Source organism: Eleutherodactylus coqui, chromosome 1, assembly GCF_035609145.1.
Source record: "Eleutherodactylus coqui strain aEleCoq1 chromosome 1, aEleCoq1.hap1, whole genome shotgun sequence".
Lineage (NCBI taxonomy): Eukaryota > Metazoa > Chordata > Amphibia > Anura > Eleutherodactylidae > Eleutherodactylus > Eleutherodactylus coqui.
The window spans coordinates 249,490,192-249,509,467 of record NC_089837.1 but is presented as its reverse complement, the minus strand read 5'-3'; the positions used below and the strand labels follow the sequence as shown (position 1 = coordinate 249,509,467).

General features: G+C 41.9%; 1 protein-coding gene across 3 annotated transcripts in view; it reads right to left on the bottom strand.

Annotated features, from left to right (window-relative positions):
• Positions 1-19,276, bottom strand: part of HACE1 (HECT domain and ankyrin repeat containing E3 ubiquitin protein ligase 1) — a 104,873-nt gene that overhangs the window by 74,312 nt on the left and 11,285 nt on the right. For 2 of the 3 annotated variants that reach the window (XM_066608072.1, XM_066608080.1), the window contains exons 4-9: positions 15,512-15,601; positions 14,547-14,651; positions 11,911-11,986; positions 7,694-7,825; positions 5,551-5,633; positions 1,052-1,148 (exon numbers count right to left, since the gene is read on the bottom strand). In XM_066608072.1, coding sequence (XP_066464169.1) covers positions 1,052-1,148; positions 5,551-5,633; positions 7,694-7,825; positions 11,911-11,986; positions 14,547-14,651; positions 15,512-15,601 — 583 coding nt within the window. Of the gene's footprint in view, positions 1-1,051; positions 1,149-5,550; positions 5,634-7,007; positions 7,397-7,693; positions 7,826-11,910; positions 11,987-14,546; positions 14,652-15,511; positions 15,602-19,276 lie in introns of those variants that run through there. The other variant, XM_066608088.1, reaches the window with a different exon arrangement.

Sequence of the window (19,276 nt, the reverse complement as noted above, 5' to 3'; positions counted from 1 at the left end):
AAGAAGCGAGGGAAACACCCATAACACTTTGCTTCTGCCTCAAGGTGGTAAGGCGCATAGGTTCCCTTTTTATCTTCTTTCAATAGATGCAAAGAAGGCCTCTGACCATGTTCACTGGGGTTTTAAACAAATTAAGATACACTAATTTGCTCTGTTTCACTGGCGATCCAGTGCCATCACTCTTGTCCTCACTGTCAGTCTCTACAAGTTGCAGCAGTGATGTGTCCATATAGACATGTCTCGTTTTGTCCATGATTGGCTGCAGTGCTCAACTGTTATGTCACTGCTGCAATTTGTAAACAACGATCAGCAATGAGAATGGGAGCACTGACGGGGGAATTGAAGAGCATAGCTTGATGTTTTTGTCATCTGCCACATTTTCTGTTATTTCTCCCAAAAATGTATGAACCGACAAAGCATTACCATTCCCTTTTGTCAATAAGGCGTTCCCCTACACAATTTGACACTGTCCAATTAGTGCTTGCAATGTACAGGCTGATTTAGACAAAACGAGAATCACTCAAAATTTGCTCAAAAGAATCTTTTGAGCGATTCTCGTTCTGTCTAAATGCACTGAAATCGTGCAGTTTTCGTGCACGAGTCATTGATCGCTGAATTCTGGCTTGCGCGATCAGCTGCTGTCAGTAGAGCAGGCTTTTATCAGCCAGCTGCACTGATAAGATTCTCTGTGCTTGTGTCCTGCTGTGAATTCACAGCAGGGCACGGGCTGTAAGCTCAGAGAACACTACAGCTGTTTTCTCATGCAAAACAGCTGTAGTGTTCGGTGAGAGATAGCAACGGTGTCCCGCTGTGCCTGCATAGCTGTATAGTAGCTAATTAGCTACTATAAAGTATGCAAAGATGATCGCTCAAAACTGTCACTCAAAATATCGATTAAGCAATCATTTGTCAGTGTAAATGGGGTATAAGACAATTTTGCACTTTTTATAAATCAAGAATATAGTTCATAAAAGGGAGTTTTTACACTTGTAATTGAGTAAGAAATAAAACATACGGCACAGTATGCTGCAGTTCTGATGAAAAAACGTACCTGCACACAAAGATCCAGTGGAGTAACACCGTTCTTATCTGGGAGGTACTTTGCGCCACGCAGTAATAATATCTGTGCTGTATCTCTTTGTCCATGACTGCAGAAAACAAAGAAATCATTTGTGCTACAAGCTGTATACTTGATAGAATGTTAATTATAATCTGACCAGAAGCCATATGAACATAAAATCTCTATCCATCTCTGATTATTTTTCTCTCTTACAAACTACTGCTGGAGGAGAAATTAATTTTATGTTATCTTCTCTTCTGCAAGAAAAGCATTTACTGTAATTTCCATTCAGTAAACAGCAGAAAAAACAGTGTAAAGGAAAAGAAAAATATACTAATCAAATGCACCACTGGCATACTAAAATGGAACAGGAAGATACTTCATGGAAGATACTTCAGCATATTTTAGGGCAGATCTATCCCTGCAGATGCAATGCATTTAACCATCATTGGTTATAAAGCAAATACAGAACAAAAAGTTATTTGAAAAGTAATGGATCCAACAAATTCTTATCCGCTCTTGCTGCCAACTTGATCTTCCAAAAGGCAGAAGAGAAAACAAGGGTATCTGCTATCTTGGACCCAATTCTTACCAACAGGGAGGGAATCGTTGAGGAGAGTGGGGGCGAGAGGGAGAGAGAGAGAGAGAGCTCCCCCCTGTTCCGCGCTGCTACCCTCAGCTCCACCACGCCACGCCCCGCCCTCCGAATCTTTTCACCCGAGTAGTGAAGTACTCGAAAATCGCGGTGCTCGATTGCGAAATCGGCCTTACCGAGTACGTTCGCTCATCTCTATTGAGGAAGTAAGGGTGGCTGGGTCCTTAGGAGGCGGTGATCATGCGGTTGGACTTCAGAAAGGCAGATTTTAATGGACTCAGAAAGAGGATAGAAAGAGTCCAATGGCTGGATGTTCTTAAGAACAGAAATGTACAAGAAGGTTGGGAAATATTGCGAAATGAGATTTTCAAAGCACAATCGTTAACAATCCCAAAAGAGACCAGGATGGATGAACACAGAACTTGCACACATATTAAAAGGGAAGAAAAATATGTTTATCACATGCAAAGAGGGGGGAATATCTAAAGAAGAATATACTGCGGTCTACAGAAACTATAGGGCAAGTGTCAGAAAAGCTTAAACTAATAATGAATTGAGGCTTGCAACAGAGGCCAAAAACAATAAGAAAGGATTTTTATATGTCAAAAGCAAAAGAAAAGTCAAAGATGCGATTGGATGCTTACAAGATGAAAATGGTGAATTGGTTAAGAATGATGTTGAGAAGGCCGAACTTTTAAATTCCTATTTTGTATCTGTTTTCTTTCAGAAAGTAAAAGGAACCTCAACTGATCTTCCCTGTGCTATTGGGGGAATAAAAGAATGCAGGCTATCTGTAAGCAGAGACATGGTGAGGGAACACTTAGCTAACTTAAATGAATTCAAGTCTCAAGGTCCAGATGAATTACATCCTAAGATACTAAAGGAAGCAGTCGAGGTGATTACTGAACCACTCGCCATAATCTTTGAAAATTCCTGGAGAACATGAAGTCCCAGAAGATTGGAAAATGGCAAATGTTGTCCCTATCTTCAAAAAAGGGAAGAAGGTGGATCCAGGAAACTACAAGCCTGTGAGCCTGACTTCTATACCAGGAAAGATCTTTAAACAAATTATTAAACAGCATGTATGCAAGTACTTGGATGAAAATGGAGTAATTAACCAGAGCCAGCATGGATTTTTAACAAACAAGTCATGCCAGATGAATCTAATTTCCTTCTATGACAGAATCACCGACTGGGTTGATCAGGGAAATGCGGTGGATATAGTTTACCTTGACCTTAGTAAAGCATTTGACAAAGTATCTCATACTATACTTATTGAAAAAATGACCAAATATGGGATTGACCAGGCAACTGTTAGGTGGATCGTACTCAAGGAGTGATCATAAATGGCTGTACATCCATTTGGAAGAATGTATCAAGTAGGGTACGACAAGGCTCTGTCCTAGGCCCAGTGTTGCTCAACATTTTTATAAATGGTCTGGAGATAGTACAGATAAATCAAAATAATTTATGCAAGTGAAAAATAAAAGATGAACATTGAATAAATATAAGTGACTCCCTTCTAAAGTCCCTGAACTTCAAGTCCCCTAATCTCAAGTTACACAAAACACACTTTACATTCCAACACACACATACTCCCACATTTGCTTTTTATATTTGCTTATAATGATAAAAGTGAAAATCCTGTGTCTAAGGCTAGCAGCAGAATCCGGCCCTGACCGCAGCTGATGACGCATACCTGTCATATCCCTTCTTTATCTGCACTGCAGCTCGCTCTGGCAAGCCGCTGTCAGACATGTGCATTACAGATTTTAAAAAAAAAAAATGTTTCTTTTTCCCACACCATTGCTAGGCGATGACGCGGAATTCGTGACCTTTCCGCAATGTCAAATGCAGAAGGGCCACGGGTCAGACGGCTTCCACTGACTTCAATGGAAGCAGTCTGGGTGGAATCCGCACTAAAGTAAAACATGCTGCGATTTTCCTCCGCTCTCAGAAATCGCAATTCAATTCTGCGAGTGTGCAGGAAGAAGCGCTTTTCAATAGCATGTAATGAACAATATTTGCTGCGGATCAGTGGTGCGAACGCCGATCACGGATTCCGCAATGCAAGTCCTTTGATGTGAAGTCGGCCTAACTTGTGTTTTTAAAGGGCAGCCTCCTGACTGATACTTATCAGCCACCATCTTGATAATGAGGTTTCTACCTGCTCACATTCTCTAGGTTATCACTCCCATGATGCATCAGCACAGCATTTATATGACCAGATACAGACTGTACCATCTCTGCCTACAGGGAGGAAAATTCCATTACTATTTGTATTCTCTATTCACCTAAGTAAGCTACAGACCATAAATATAGACAGGAGAATGAGCTGTGATCTGCTGTATTATAACTATGTGACAGAAGCTGTTTGAATATCTTCAGTAACTGTGATACTAGCATCTGTGTTTCCCTCTATGGAGTTTGTGTGGTAGAGTTCATGTAATATTACCACACAGCGATTAAGCTGACTGAAAAACTGACTAGTTTGAGTGTACATAAACCCAAGTAAATCTGAGCTGGTCCAAATTGAGATCACGTGATCACCTAAGGAGAAAGATTCCAGGAGTTACAGATAGAAAGGAATAACTGAATAAGAGAATACTAGTCAACTGTATATATACTTGGGGACTAGCTACATAATGAATGAAAATAAATCACTAGAAGCCTTTTAATAGTTCCTTTCTTCTGCCGACATCATTATAGGAAGTACTGCCCTCTTAAGACCTTCCCCCTCAATGACATCACCACAACTCCATTTTCCTAGAACAATGTGGGATCTACTCTTTCTATATATGGACAGGCTCTAACCATCCCATTGCAGTTAATAGTAAGCAGAAGGGGTAAAACCATGGCATGGCCCTGGAAGCACATTGATATAGTCAGGCAGGCTTGAAATCCAAGAACTGAGTTCCACATCAAGTTTAACAAAATGGACACTAAAGTATAGTGTCTAATTTTATTTTTTTTAACAATTTTCAGAAGCGAAAGAAAAAGAAAGACTAAGGCCCCTTCTTCACACAGTCGCTTTTTACCGCCATTACCGTGGTGCCTCCAGCACCACGTTAATCGCAGTACAACGTTTCCATTGTCTTCAATGAGACCGCTCACACAGGTGCAGACAAACGCTCGATCTTCGAGCGGTGCATGTTCTATTTCTGGGCGTTTCAGCATTTTTAAACACAGAGCATTCCCCAGTGAAATGAATGGGCAGAGTTTTCAGCGCTGCTGAAAACGCGGCACAACTTGGTGCCATGTTTTTGACAGCGCTAAACACTACGTGAAAAAAAAAAAGGAAAGCAATACTCACCTAGGAGATACCATCAGGGTCCCTCCCGCTGTTCTCCGGCGTTCGCGCAGGCTCCCGTGCAGTTGTCAGCGCCGACAGAGCATCTCTTGCTGGTAACGCGGATTGAAAACATTGAATGGCTGTGATTGGTTCATTGAGAGCTGGATCTGATTGGCTGAGCCAGTGCTCGAGAACCAATCAGAACAATCTCTTGCTGGAGGCAGGGGTTTTCCATCCCCGTTACCAGCAAGAGCTGCTCTGTCGGCGCTGACAACTGCAAGCCTGCACGAACCTGAGAGCAGCGGGGGGGGGGGGGGGGGGGGGGGGGGGGACCCAGACAGGTGAGTATTGCTTTTATTTTTTACAGCTTTCTTGGTTGCGTTTTCAAAACACTGGCAAAATGCATGACAATGCTGCTGAAACCACGGTAAACACAACGTTGAAAAACGTTTTTGCAAACGCCTGTGTGAGGGAGGTATTAATATGTGGAATTTGGAGTAATGAGTTATATTAATCCTTTTAAACAATCAGGATCGACTTAGCTGCTGAGTAACAATGTGTTACATGAGTATTATAAAGTTATAAATTTGGAACATGTCTTACCTGCATGCAAAATACAATGGAGTTGCTCCAGAAACATTAGGTCTGTTTATATCTGCACCGCTATCCAATAGGCATAATACTGTCTGTTTTAGAGAAGACAATAATACAAGTAATATAAGCATAAAGAAGTGTTCAGTAATGTTGCAATAACATAAGACTATGCTCATACAAACATCCACCTCGGATTTTTACAGCAAATTGTATGCGTTTAACATGGATTTCTCCTGTACATCTGCTTGTGTAGCAGCCACAGATTAACATATAAAAGATAAAAGCCAATTCAATTTGGGTCAAGAAGTGACATGTCCCATTTTTTAAGATTTAAAATCCACGCCATATAGTCTATGGCATAGATTTGCTTGCATTAGAGGTAATGCAGCTATGATCCACATATTGTTAAACAAGATGCAATGAAAGGTTAGCATGTTTAATGTTCAGGGATCCCAGACAGCAGACCCCATAGTACAGTCCAGGAAAACCCCTTTACGGAGTTGGTCTGTGACAGATTTCCCTTAGCTAGTTTGTGTATGATTTGAGACAATTTCTATGTGATGTGATGAGTAGGCTACATCTGTCCCTTATTTACTTGTGTTGTTTAATTTATTTTTTTTCAATGGGGGATTTATTATCTTAAGAATTATAGCGAATCTAGTAAAACAGATGCCAGTCGGAATCAGTGCCATAAAGCTACTCTAAGAACACTCTAATACGAGTGGCAATAAAAATAATGTTGATCGGTGCAATTAATTGAAATTCTGATGGTGACTTTTCTACACAGGATGAATATTAATTGCAGCAATCTTTCAGCAGGTATTTTAGCTGTGGTGTTAGATGTTGGCCAGCAGAGGTCCCCAGCAGTCTGAGACTGCAGCATAACAGCTGACTAATTCACACTGCAGGACCACCGGCTTCAATCAGACATTATTCACTGAATGAATTAAATGTTAATATATGCATCCTCAAAATGTAAAAATAGAACATACTCTAATGCCGTCAACGTACACTATGTCCTTCAATCATTCAGCTACGTTGCTGCAAAAATAAAGAGAAACTTCTTTGTACAATGTATTTAGTATGGCAAAGGAAAAAAAAAAGATTTGGTTCTTGGTTCATGTTAAGCTAAAGTAATCCAGTATAAGTTATTTAACTGTTTTTAGATTGCAGCAAAGTGGTTTTGCAAGGGAAAATAAGTTGTAAAGGCAAAGTAGCCATTGTAGTTGTGATCGAGAACGTTAGGGACCTGGGCGCTGTTACATCTAAATTGGGCAATTCAAAAGAGTAGCAAATAAATATTGTATAGTGCCAAATAATTTGCTATGATTAGCTAGGGCAGTTAATGGGTTTATCATAACATCCTTGGGGTCAAGAGCAGTGAAAGAGTTAATGCAAGTATTCCTGGTGGTCTAAGGCAGAGAAAGGGTTAATGGTGTATACCCGGTGTCCAGTGGGTTACTCACCCCTGCAGACTTCACTGATGTTCCTGAAACAAGATGGCAGAGACTAGAATGGAAAGACATTCTCCTTTCTGCTACCCAGACTGCCCTCCATACTCCTTTCTGCTACCCAGACTGCCCTCCATACTCCTTTCTGCTACCCAGACTGCCCTCCATACTCCTTTCTGCTACCCAGACTGCCCTCCATACTCCTTTCTGCTACCCAGACTGCCCTCCATACTCCTTTCTGCTACCCAGACTGCCCTCCATACTCCTTTCTGCTACCCAGACTGCCCTCCATACTCCTTTCTGCTACCCAGACTGCGCTCCATAACCTTTCCAAATTGTTACTGAGTGTTAAAGGTTGCATGACATATGCTGGGACACACAACTGACACTATGTTCAGTCCTATTCAGTTAGCTAATGCATGCACTACACCTGATTGACTTATGGACCATACCATCCTACTGTACAGAGACAAGTGTAAACTTCACTGATAATTCATAAGAATTGGAATTATAAATACACAAATATTAGACAGAGGTATAATTTCCTAGTCTGAAGCTATTTAACCCACAATACATGATACAATGTACAAAGCATATAGGAGTATTTCTACCTACATTATAAAGACTTGCATTGTAAACAAATGTTAAAACACTACATTTAAAAATCTTCTTAGGATGAAGAGATGCAAGTGCAGACATACCGTCTTGTGTCCATTTTGACAGGCCACGTGCAGTGCTGTTTGACCCATTGCGTCTTCCACATCCACATTGCTGACATGCTGCACAAGGTCATACAGAAGCTCTGTCCGTCCATTCACAGACAGCCAGTGGATCTAGGCAGGGAGACATGAAGATATGTCAAAAAACAGCAAGCCACCAAAGCAGTTGTGTGTCAGCAATAATGTTACTAGATATGACAATGGATGCAATTAGAATAGCAGAATACCTCACCTCACAAATATATATTTCAGTAAAACACTTCTGATACATAACGATCACAATGACTCTTTCCCAGCAGGGATAAGACACACTACAGATGAGCTGCCTGTGTTGCTTGCAAATTCCCTTGTCTCCTTAGCATGGAATTGGACACAAAATGCAGCATTGAAAAGCATCCAGTGTCTCTGCCAACCAGTCATCAAACAACACAACCGCCAGCCAGGATGCTGCTAGTGCTAAATACAGCATTATATTAGGGAGATGTTCAAGTACTTTACACGTCTTCAAATAAAACCCTCTTAAGTTATTCTAGCTTTAAACACAATTACTGCAACAATACCCGATGCATGTCTTACATTTATAGAGTCCTGATGGCCAGCTCTAAAAATACACATGAAGAAGAATCAAAAGGAAAGGGATGTAAAGGCGGCTAACGGAATTTGGAGGAAATATTAGGACTGAATAACTGGTAATAACTGGTATTTAAAGGGGTTGTCCCGCGAAAGCAAGTGGGGTTATACACTTCTGTATGGCCATATTAATGCACTTTGTAATGTACATCGTGCATTAAATATGAGCCAAACAGAAGTTATTCACTTACCTGTTCCGTTGCTAGCGTCCTCGTCTCCATGGTGCCGTCTAATTTCAGCGTCTAATCGCCCGATTAGACGCACTTGCGCAGTCCGGTCTTCTCCCTTCTGAATGGGGCCACTCGTGCCGGAGAGCTGCTCCTCGTAGCTCCGCCCCGTCACGTGTGCCGATTCAGGCCAATCAGGAGGCTGGAATCGGCAATGGAACGCACAGAGCCCATGGTGCACCATGGGAGAAGACCTGCGGTCCACCGTGGGTGAAGATCCCGGCGGCCATCTTAGCAAGGTAAGTAAGAAGTCGCCGCAGCGCGGGGATTCGGGTAAGTACTATCCGGGTTTTTTTTTTTACCCCTGCATCGGGTTTGTCTCTCGCGCCGAACGGGGGGCCTATTGAAAAAAAAAAAAAACCCGTTTCGGCGCGGGACAACCCCTTTAATACACATGTATTAAAGGAAAGTACAGAAAAATAATTAGATTAAAAAGTAACAAAACTTTTATATCTCCGTTCATGTGTTCCATCAATTACTAGAATGACAGGGACAATGTGAGTGCAGTGGCCTTTATACTGAGATATGGCATAGCTTAGAGCCATACTGCCATAGGTACTGAAACCCTTGGCTTAGGGTGCGCCTGCCGGCTGGCGATAAAATCGTACGATTTGCACGCAATGCGAGTGTGAGTGAAATGGAGGGTTATGAAACCAATGATTTTCACTGGTTTCATTCCCATTTGAGATGTTTTCACTCCTGTGATGTTGCCATGTTTCCCTGTAGAGTCTCCTTTTTATCGTATCACAACGCACAAACTTGCAATTTTTGTGCATAGTGATTGTTCTCAAGAAAAAGCATCGCTGACGCTCAAAAATTCCTGAACACAATTGCAATTTTGCTGCAATTTTCTTGCGTCAAAATCACAATCACCTGTGTGAAGGAACCCTTATACTGTATTCCAGACACTTCTATCAGCAATTTAACCACTAGAATAAGACCTGCAACCTACTGCTCACCAGCGTCAGGTCTGTCTCTGCTGTACTTCTTTCCATCTCTTTACCCTGCATTTAACAATACTCTACTGCATTCATATTTCTTCTCCATTTCTGAATAAATCATTTACAAGGTATATGCATAGTCAAGCATGTCAACACATAGGCCTTATGTCCACGGCACGCGTTGATTCTGTGCAGGGGATCCAGCACTGCCCGTGGGCTCCACTTCTGGGTTCGCTGTACTGCGCATGGTGCTCACGGCTCGCCGTCAGACATGACCAGTACAGTTTGTTTTTTAAATCTACTGCTTTCCCGCAGATCCGCAGCACACAGATTGGACAGCTTCCATTTGCCCGTGGACATTGGGCCTACCTGTCATAAGCAGAACAGGCAAACCTTGTCTGTCAGGGTTTCTGCACCTGGTTTAAAGAGAGCACTGCTGATTCCATATTAAATACCTGGGTGCAGCAAAAAATATGAAGAAGTGTTCAGTCTCTTCAAAGTCAATAAATTAACAAAAACAATTGTTGCACTTCACCAAATCAACCAGGAGCGACATCTTTCTTCTGATTCACAAGCAGAGTTGACAAGTCCCACCAGCAGATCCAGTATTAGGCCCCACATCTCCACTGTAATATGTAGCACAGTAACTCTTCCTGTTTAGAAGGAATACAAGCAGCAGGACATACGGTAGTACAATCAACTCCCAAATGGTTAAAAGGCTCTGCAAAGCTAGGTATTCACACTCTCAAACAGCTATAAAAGTGATGCATGTAATTATCAAGCCCTTTTGGAACAGTGCCTCAATTGTCTTATTCTAGCTTCACCTCTAGTTTACCTTCTTTAGGGGACTAATGTCTGACACCACAGGAGTGAATATATAAGGCTTATTTAAAATTATTGTTTCAGAGTTCGTAACTCTCATAAATACACAGTGGAGCTGTGAACCGATGAGAGCCAAGAACACCGAAACAGTGCTGTCGGAAAGGGTTCTTGCTCTACATTAATGAGCCCAAGAACCACCAAAGGAATATAGGAATAGTGATTATAAGTAAGCCTTATTCATTGGATCTTATGATGTCAGATGTTATGCCTTGGAAAAAAGGTGGATAGTTGGAGTTCCAAAAAGGACTTGATTTGACTGTTACATGCATCAATCCTATTGTGGTTTATGAGTATACATAAAAACCTTATAAAGCTTTTTAACCATTTGGAGGTTGCTTGCACTATGTCTGCCTGCTTGTTTTTCTTCTAAAAATTAGAGATGGTGTGCTAAATGTTATCACCAAGATGTGGTGCTTAAAGGGGTTTTCTACAGTATTAAGGACCCATCCTCAGGATAGCTCATCATTAGCTAATTGCTAGGGGTGCTTTGAATCCCTGCTGATCAGCTGACTGAAGTAATAGAGGTGCTCGCCTGAGTACCATTGTCACTTCAGTCCATACCAGGCACATTGTATAGCGGTTGTCACTGGCATTCACCTAAATGGGACTTAGCTGCTCTCAGGCCATGTGACTGATGAACGTGACATCACAGACCTGAGAGGAGACTGCAGCACTCACCCAAGTGTTGTGGCCTCTTCAATCAGCTGATCAGCAAGGATTGTCAGAGGGAGACGCCCGCTGATCAGCTATTGATGACCGATACAAAGGATAGGTAATTAATAGCTTAATCTTGGAAAACTACTGAATTGGTTGGTGTAAATTGTCAGCTCTAGTTGTGGACCAGAAAGAAGAGGTCGCTCCTGGTTGATTTGCATTTGGATCCACGGTGAAGCACAAGAATTGCTCATTAAGTTTTCTGCTACATGACTGGAACTATACCTGTTTAATCACTTTGTATTCCGTTTTTTGCAAGGCAAGATAAGCAAAATTAGCTACTTTAGCCGTGTTTTTTATATATCTGCAGGGTAAATAACGTACTAACTGAGGCTGAGTCACATAGGCCACCGTAGCTGGCAGAGCCGGAGGCTATATTCAAGCCTCCAGGTGTCGTAGCAACCCATCAGGACCCCACAATCACATCGCGAGGGTCTGATGGGTGAAAGAGAGAGCCTTCTCCCTCTGTTACCCTTTTACATGCCGTGGTCGCACTGACCGTGGTATGTAAAGGGTTAAACATCGGGGATCCAAGGTTTCTTTGGTCACCAGTGTTAGAAGAAGTGCCAGGCTATCGTTCGACAGCCGAGTACCCATTCTTTCTAGCACAGAACCGTGCGGGGCTTCTTATGCATCCGCCTTCAAAAGACGGCGCTGCAGACTAAAGCTTCTTAACGGGGCTCTAAAGAAGTATGGGCGGTCGTTAAGGGGTTAGGAATGGCATTTGTAATGCGGGTGGAATTTCAGTTTAACAACGTATGAACACACAAATATTACAGAGATATCAACGACAGTGATCACTTACAGCAGTCAGGCCTTCATTGTTGCAAATGTTAACATCCGCGTTATACTCCAGGAGTTTGCTCATGCATTTCTTTTGCCTGCAAGAACTTGAATAGTAAGTAGTAATAACAGTTATTTTCAGATTCTATACATATCTCCCAAAATATATTTTCAGGGAGGAATGTGGTTTAGAGTTCTGAAAAGCTTACTATTATAAATTGCTCTTGTCAAATTTAAAAGTGCTTTCTGACCAAAACCTTTATCACCTATCCGCATGATAGATGATAAATGCATGATTGCTGGGGGTCTGACCACTGCAACTCACAGGAATCATGAGAACAGCGCACCCAGTCTTCCTAGTGGATGGAGTGGTGGTGCCCAAGCGAGACCACCACTCCAACCACTTCTATAACATCAGGGCTTTTACCCACTGGTGTTTTTTTAACGCTGCGATATCGCTGTGTTTTTTTACTGTAAATGTCAATGGGACTTCCTAATGTTAAAATCGCAGCAGCACAAAAATCGCAGAAGCGCAAACTTACGATTTTTGTGCAATGCGATTTTAACATTTGAAAGTCCCATTGACATTTACAGTAAAAAAACGCAACAATATTGCAGCGTTAAAAAAACGCTAGTATGTAAAAGCCCTTAGGCCTTATGTACACGGCCGTGACGGGCTCCGCAGGTGGAATACCGCAGCGGAGTCCGTCACGGCGCTCCCCCAAAGACCCCATACTGACCTCCGGATCCGCTGTGTAGCCCCCGCATGACACTGGCGGCGCGCATGCGCAGTACAGTGCATAATGCGCCGGCAGTGTCACATGACGCGCTGGCGGCATCACATGACCCAACAGCGGAATCACATGACCCGGTCAGCAGTGGGCAGGGCGCGTATTCACGCTATACTTCTGCTGTGCTACAGCGGAAGTATAGCGTGACGGTCGGCTTCCATTGACTACAATGGTAGCCATCGATGCGTATTCCCGCAGCAAATAGGACATGCTGCAGGTAATTTCATGCTGCGGAATTCCGTGGGGGAATTCCACAGCATGTACATTGAGCTATTAGGTTCTATTGAACCTAATAGCTCAAATAGCTGCAGTGAAATGCCGCGGATATCCGGCCGTGGGCATTAGGCCTTAGGGAGATAGCTGAGCACATTACTCAGCTATCTCCATAGACAGTGAATAGATTGGTTGTCATGCAAGTGCTCTGCTGCTTTATTCACTAGGGATAACTCCATGAAATATTCCCTTAAATGTTCACTTTTAGACAGATCAGGCTAATAGCTATAATATATTCAAATATGCGTCTTTATAATTTACCTTAACAGGAATGTGTCACTTGTAGCACCAGAAGCTAAGCTTATGGGTTGAAAGTAGGTGACCCACATGTAAGTTTTTATACTTACCTTCAATGTATTGAGCAACGCTCTAAGTAGTCTGCCCATTCTAGTTTTAAAAAGTGTTGACTACATAGCAGCGCCACTCAATGCAGCGCTCACACCAGGGGATTGACAGGAGAGGTAAATATAAAACTTACATCGCCAGACTCAGCGTGTCACCTACTTTCAGCCCATATGCTGAGCTTACAGTGCTAAAAGTAGGTGAAGGAGTCTCTTTAATGGTCTATTTGGCACCCTCATCCTGTTTCGCTGCTAGGTGTATTTGTAATGGTGTACATAATACTGAGCTTAACTTTTGGACATACAAAAAACTATAAATCACAGAAAGCTGTCATATACCTACTTATACACTAATACAAGAGGGCAAGTAAAAACACCACATCCCTCAACATGCAGACAAACAAACTGACATACGATGGAGCAACGCACAGGTGCTAGGTACTGATGAGCAACCACTCACACAGTTGTCTGTTTATATTTCCCTTTTCTGTGATTTTGGTTGATGTTAGTGTAGGGACTCACAATTAAACGAGAACCCTTGACGTGGGTTGTGAGCTTGTGTATTTTGGCCAAAATATTAACCAATACCTCGTATTTATCTGTAACGTGCAATGTGGCATTGAATACTGGGGGAGCCCAGGGTGCTAGTACTAGTGTGGTTCACCTTTGGGGTACAGGGCACCCCCTGGATTAAAATATGTCGTCATTAATATATTTTAAGTCTGCATGGTGCACTACACGTACTATGTGGCCTGACACCCTGTATATGCCCTCTTTTTGTGCAAGAATAGTACTAAGCAGCTGGTCCCCTCAATATGAGGAAGATGTGTGAGTGGCAGTCTGGCTGTTGAGGGATGTGGTGCTTTTACCTGCCCTCCTGCATTAGTGGATCAGTAAGTATCTGGCCGCTTTTAGTGATTTTTTTTGTTTGTTTGTCTGTTTATATTTCCCTTTTCTGTGATTTTAACATTTGGACATGGACTACAGTCTCAAAGGTCAGGTCCAATCTGGAGACCGCTTCTGCTGTCAATCAGTGCTGACTGTAGAGTAGCTCATGGGACAGAGAGGGGGGAGCATTTGAGGGAGTAGTCCCCCATGCAGAGCTGTGATGACACCTTGTTCCCTGCCTCTACATAGAGCTGTCAGTTTTCCATTGGCAAAATTACTAGCAGAATCCCTTAAAAGGTTTATTTGCTCTATAAAACTGAGCGTTCACTTTAAGATAATCCTCCATATAAATCTAGAAAACTTACCCATTTCGAGCAGCCAAATGAAGAGGAGTGCATCCTGAAATATCTTGATAGTTTGGATTTGCTCCTCTTTTTAGAAGCAGAACTAAGCACTCCACAGAGCCACAACTGAAGAAGAACAACCAATTAGTAAATACCAAATCTCAATAATAAAAAAAAGTGTTTAGTTGTCCAAATCCACAAATAATTTTGGTAAACCCCTTTAAGTTTGCGCTGTCTAATTATTAGACAAGTTTAGTAAATATGCCCCATTATCTTAACAATGTACTGTATGTATTATATAAAGAAGTAACAGTAGGCCAATTATATCTTGAATGCCAAATCATCTTAGACTTCTAAAGATACATGTATTATAAATGGATATATTACCCATGTACATTAGTACAAATGTCTATTACGAAAATTGACAGATTTAGTTGATTATACTCTCCCTCTGGGGTAAGTATACTCCTAGAAGAAATTGCACATCATAGATTACTGTACAGAAACAAATACTTGAGTGTGTTAAGTTAATTAGAGGACTTTTCATCTAAACATAGAACAGGATCAATTAATATTTTGGTTCTGGCCCAAGCCAAATTATAAGTGAGAAAACAGTTTACAACCAAGTTCACATTTTTCAACCAATCTGTATTTTAATTTAAAATCTCAACATTAAGATTGTGCCTGATAAGTATCAGACAGGAGGCTGCACTGCGTAGAAGTAACTGCGATACATATAGGAGACGTCTAAGAGCAAGACAGACAATCAGGTATGGGTTGCAGGTATGGAAAAATGTGTTTTTGCTGGAGTGGTCCTTTATATTAAAAGTTTGTTCTTAAAATTTCATGTTAGTATTTCCAACCTTAATTGTACATAAGAAGTTAAATTACTTTTTACATTTTTTGCTTTTCTTATCTTAATTGACCTGGACAATGTAGTAACTAAAATAAAAAAATCTAAATACATAAATAAACAAACATCTTACTTGGCAGCAATGTGAAGCAAACTTCGTTTCACTCTTCCAAAGGCATAGTTGACATCAAACTTAGAATTTGAAAGCAACTCCAGAACAGACCTTAATGTAGAAAGAAAAAAAGTAAAATGCCTATTGTAGACAACACTAAAGGTATACTTTATTTTGAAGTAAGAAGTTCATATGTACACTCACTGTAAAAAAAAGGACTTAGGAGTTGTCAGAATCAAATGAAACTTTCTATGTGTAATTGTAACATTGATTACAATTGTAAGTAAGTAATTGCAATATCAGAGTAAAAAGATAATTTATTACGGAAGACGGACCTGCTGAAGGGAGGCTCTAGTACCCTGTTCGGCCACCTATAGCTTGGATGCAAGTAGTGATATGGGCGGGCATGGAGGCATACAAGTTCCGTATGGAATCCTGCAAAACATCAGTCCACATTTGCTGTAACTGAGCCTCTAGATCATGCAAACTCGCAGGCTGTCAAAGTTGGTGTCCCAGATGGTCCCTTACATGTTCTATTAACAATAAATCTGGCGACCAGACAGCCATGGAAGTGTGACAATGTTGTGGAGGCATTTCTGTGACCCCCTTGCTGTGTGCGGCTGAGCATTATCCTACTGGAAAATGCCTATTGGAAGCCGCCATGAGAGGAACACAAGTGGCTGTAGGATGTCCTGAGCATATGGCTGAGTTACCATTGTCCCTCGTATCGCTACTAGGGGTGACCGATAGCCTTATGCGATGACCCTCCAGACAATCACACCAGCAGGGGGGGCAGTGTGCCGCTCTCCACAACAAAGGCAGGATTGAGGTGCTTACCGCTAGGTCTCCAGACACGAGCACGGCCGTCGTTAGTGTACAAACTAAACCTTGATTCATCACTGAAGACAACTCAGTTACACTCCGTAGCAGTCTAGTTTCATCGTTTACGACACCACTGCAAACAGAGGTGATCGTGGGTGGGTGTCAAAGGCAGAACATGTAATGGATGTCATGAGACCAAATATCCTTCGGCCATAATAATGAGTTTCCTCTCAAACTCTGATAACTGGGTGAAATCTCTTCATCGTAGAGGCTTGTCCACTGGTCAACAAGCTCTAGACAAGTGGAGAGAGGTCAAACCACACACAAGTAGCCTCTGAGAAACTTTTTGTAGGCCAAGGATGGAACCACTTTTAGGGCCTCAGATGATAAGACTGTTCACCTAATCACTTCACAACTCTAATCATTTATATTTCTGCTAAGATGTACCCGCATGCCCAGTTTAGCAGCAAAGTAACAACTCCTAGGTGCTTGATTTTTTTTTGACAAAGAGTATATGAGCACAAATACATACACACACGGTAACATATTTGTCCAGTTGTGAAAGTGTTTACTCCCTTTCAGTGATATCCATGTAGAGCAACCCCTTTCCATATCCTCTGCTAAAGCATAAAGAGTTAATAGGGTGAGGGTCAAAGAGTAGGTAGACAGGTCAGCTGTTTTGAATTTCTCATAGGCTAATCCTTCTCTCAGGATTTGTGGGGATACAATCAGATTGCATATCAGACAGAGGTCATAAAAGTTAATTATGAGAAATCCCCATTGAACAAGTGTTTACCCAGGTTAAAACCGCCCCCTTGCGCCCCTCAACTGTACAACTACGGCTTACAAGACTTCAGTAACCTGAAACAGGGCAGGGCAGTGAAGTCATGTCATGTCATCACGATTGCCAGCGCCGAGCTGCCAACAGCACACGTCACAGGCTGGAAGAGACCTGCAAGCTGATCATCTCCATTTATCATGGGAATGTGGTTAGGAAAGTATTGAGCACATTTAATGCGTGGCAGCACTATTATTCTGCAGGGGAAGTAAGAGTACACTATTACTGTGAACACACTGCTAACTGGTTATTTTTTACTATGTTAGCGGTATTATCACCAAGTGCGAACATAAAGGGCTTACTGTAACTGTGTGGAAGCAGTAAGGGTATGTTCACACAGCGCAATTTACTGCAGAATTTTCATTATGCATTCCGCCTCTGAAAACCACGTCAAAATCTGCATCCTTTTGCTACGAATTCCACTTCAAAAACGCCATCAAAATACATGCCCTTTCGCCTTACTTTTCGGAGCGAATCCATATGTAGAATTTGCCTGTCAATGAGCAGAACCCACGTGTGGAATTCTGACACAGAAAATTGCGTGCCCACATGGAGAAGTGACATGTTCCCCTGCGGTTCTGCATCAAAAAGCCGCAGATTTTTTAATTAGTTTTTCAGGGAGTAAATGGGAGTTAGTGATTTCTCCTTCAATGGAAGTCTTCAAAAACAAAGGCTGGACAGACATCAGTCTGGGAAGATTATAATCAGAGAAGACGTCACCTGTGACCACTAGATTTAACTGCACTATAGTCACTTATATGGTCACTGTATATTGATAATATCGATCTCCATATAGTGTTTTTATTCAATAATAGCATGGTGGTGTTATTCAGTCACTATGCAATGGTAATATGTGGTCCTGGTATGGTGGCATTAACCAAACACTAACTATATGGGAGTAATATGTGCCTATATTGTGGAGGGATTAGTTGGCCTTACAAGGATGACTAGCATTTAGGAGGCAGCTGCCTTTCTCACCACACTGCCACATGTGCACAGGATGCTGCACTGTACAGTTGGCCCTGCCTAGTGCTGGGAGAAAACACTTGCTGACTACTTCTACTGTTAGCAAGGGTTCTCTCCAGTCACAGTAACGTACAACATAGCAGAGAACGTGGCTGCCGATGCTCAGGCAGAAAGCTTCCCAGTCTTCTCTCCAGAAGAGACAAAGAACCTTTGACCCCTATCAAGTGCAAGTTACACAATACTCAGAATGTGAGTAAAGCTTTTTATTAGTTTTTTTTATCTTTACTAATCCCCACCCTTTTCCGTGAGAAATTCCTGTGTGCAGAAGACTAGGCAGGTACAACAAATGATACTGTGATCACTATAGAGAAGTGATAGCGGCTTAGTTCTGAGTACTTTTATTTGTCCATCTAAACAAAATGGCCACACAGGGTGGAGTTTCCTGTGATTCCCCCTGAAAAATCCGCAAGTGTTACATGTACATTTGTCGTGGATGTTGTTGCAGTGTGAATGCTGCATTGAACATCTGCAACAATCAATCAACATGCTGTGGATTTCTAAAAACAAACAGCAGAATCTTTTCCGCATATTTGTTAACATTTCATCTACTTTGCTGCTAATCTAAACGCTGCAGATTTTCTGCCAGCAATTCGCTTACAATAAATCAGCAATGTTTGCGCCCTGTGTGATCAAACCTCCGGGTTAGAGACGGATAGGGAAACCAACATGGTACAGATGGTAGGACAAGGCATGACAATAACTCGTGTTTCACACAGATGCTTAGAGGGTTTTTAGCACCCCTCTGCTTTGTACTTAGACATCAAGAAATGTCAGAGTTGAGTTATTTGTCAATTCATGAGAGATTGTGGTTTAAAGAAAGGCATGGAAGGACATCCTTTTCCCCTCCTGCATGGTGTGTGACCCAAAATTTATTAACAGGTATCCAGTATCTACATCAATGAACCGTTTTTCATTTCAAGAATAATGGGTTCCTCAACGTGGGAAGTCAAGAGGACAGAGAAGGAGAGATAAATGCTCTAGGGAAGATAGTGGATGCTACCTTCAGAGTAGTGTGCCTATATTGGGATGAGTGCGAGCCTCCAAGGGCATGGGGTTAACCCAACCAAAGCATGTCTGTATTTCAGGAGTCAGAAAAAAAA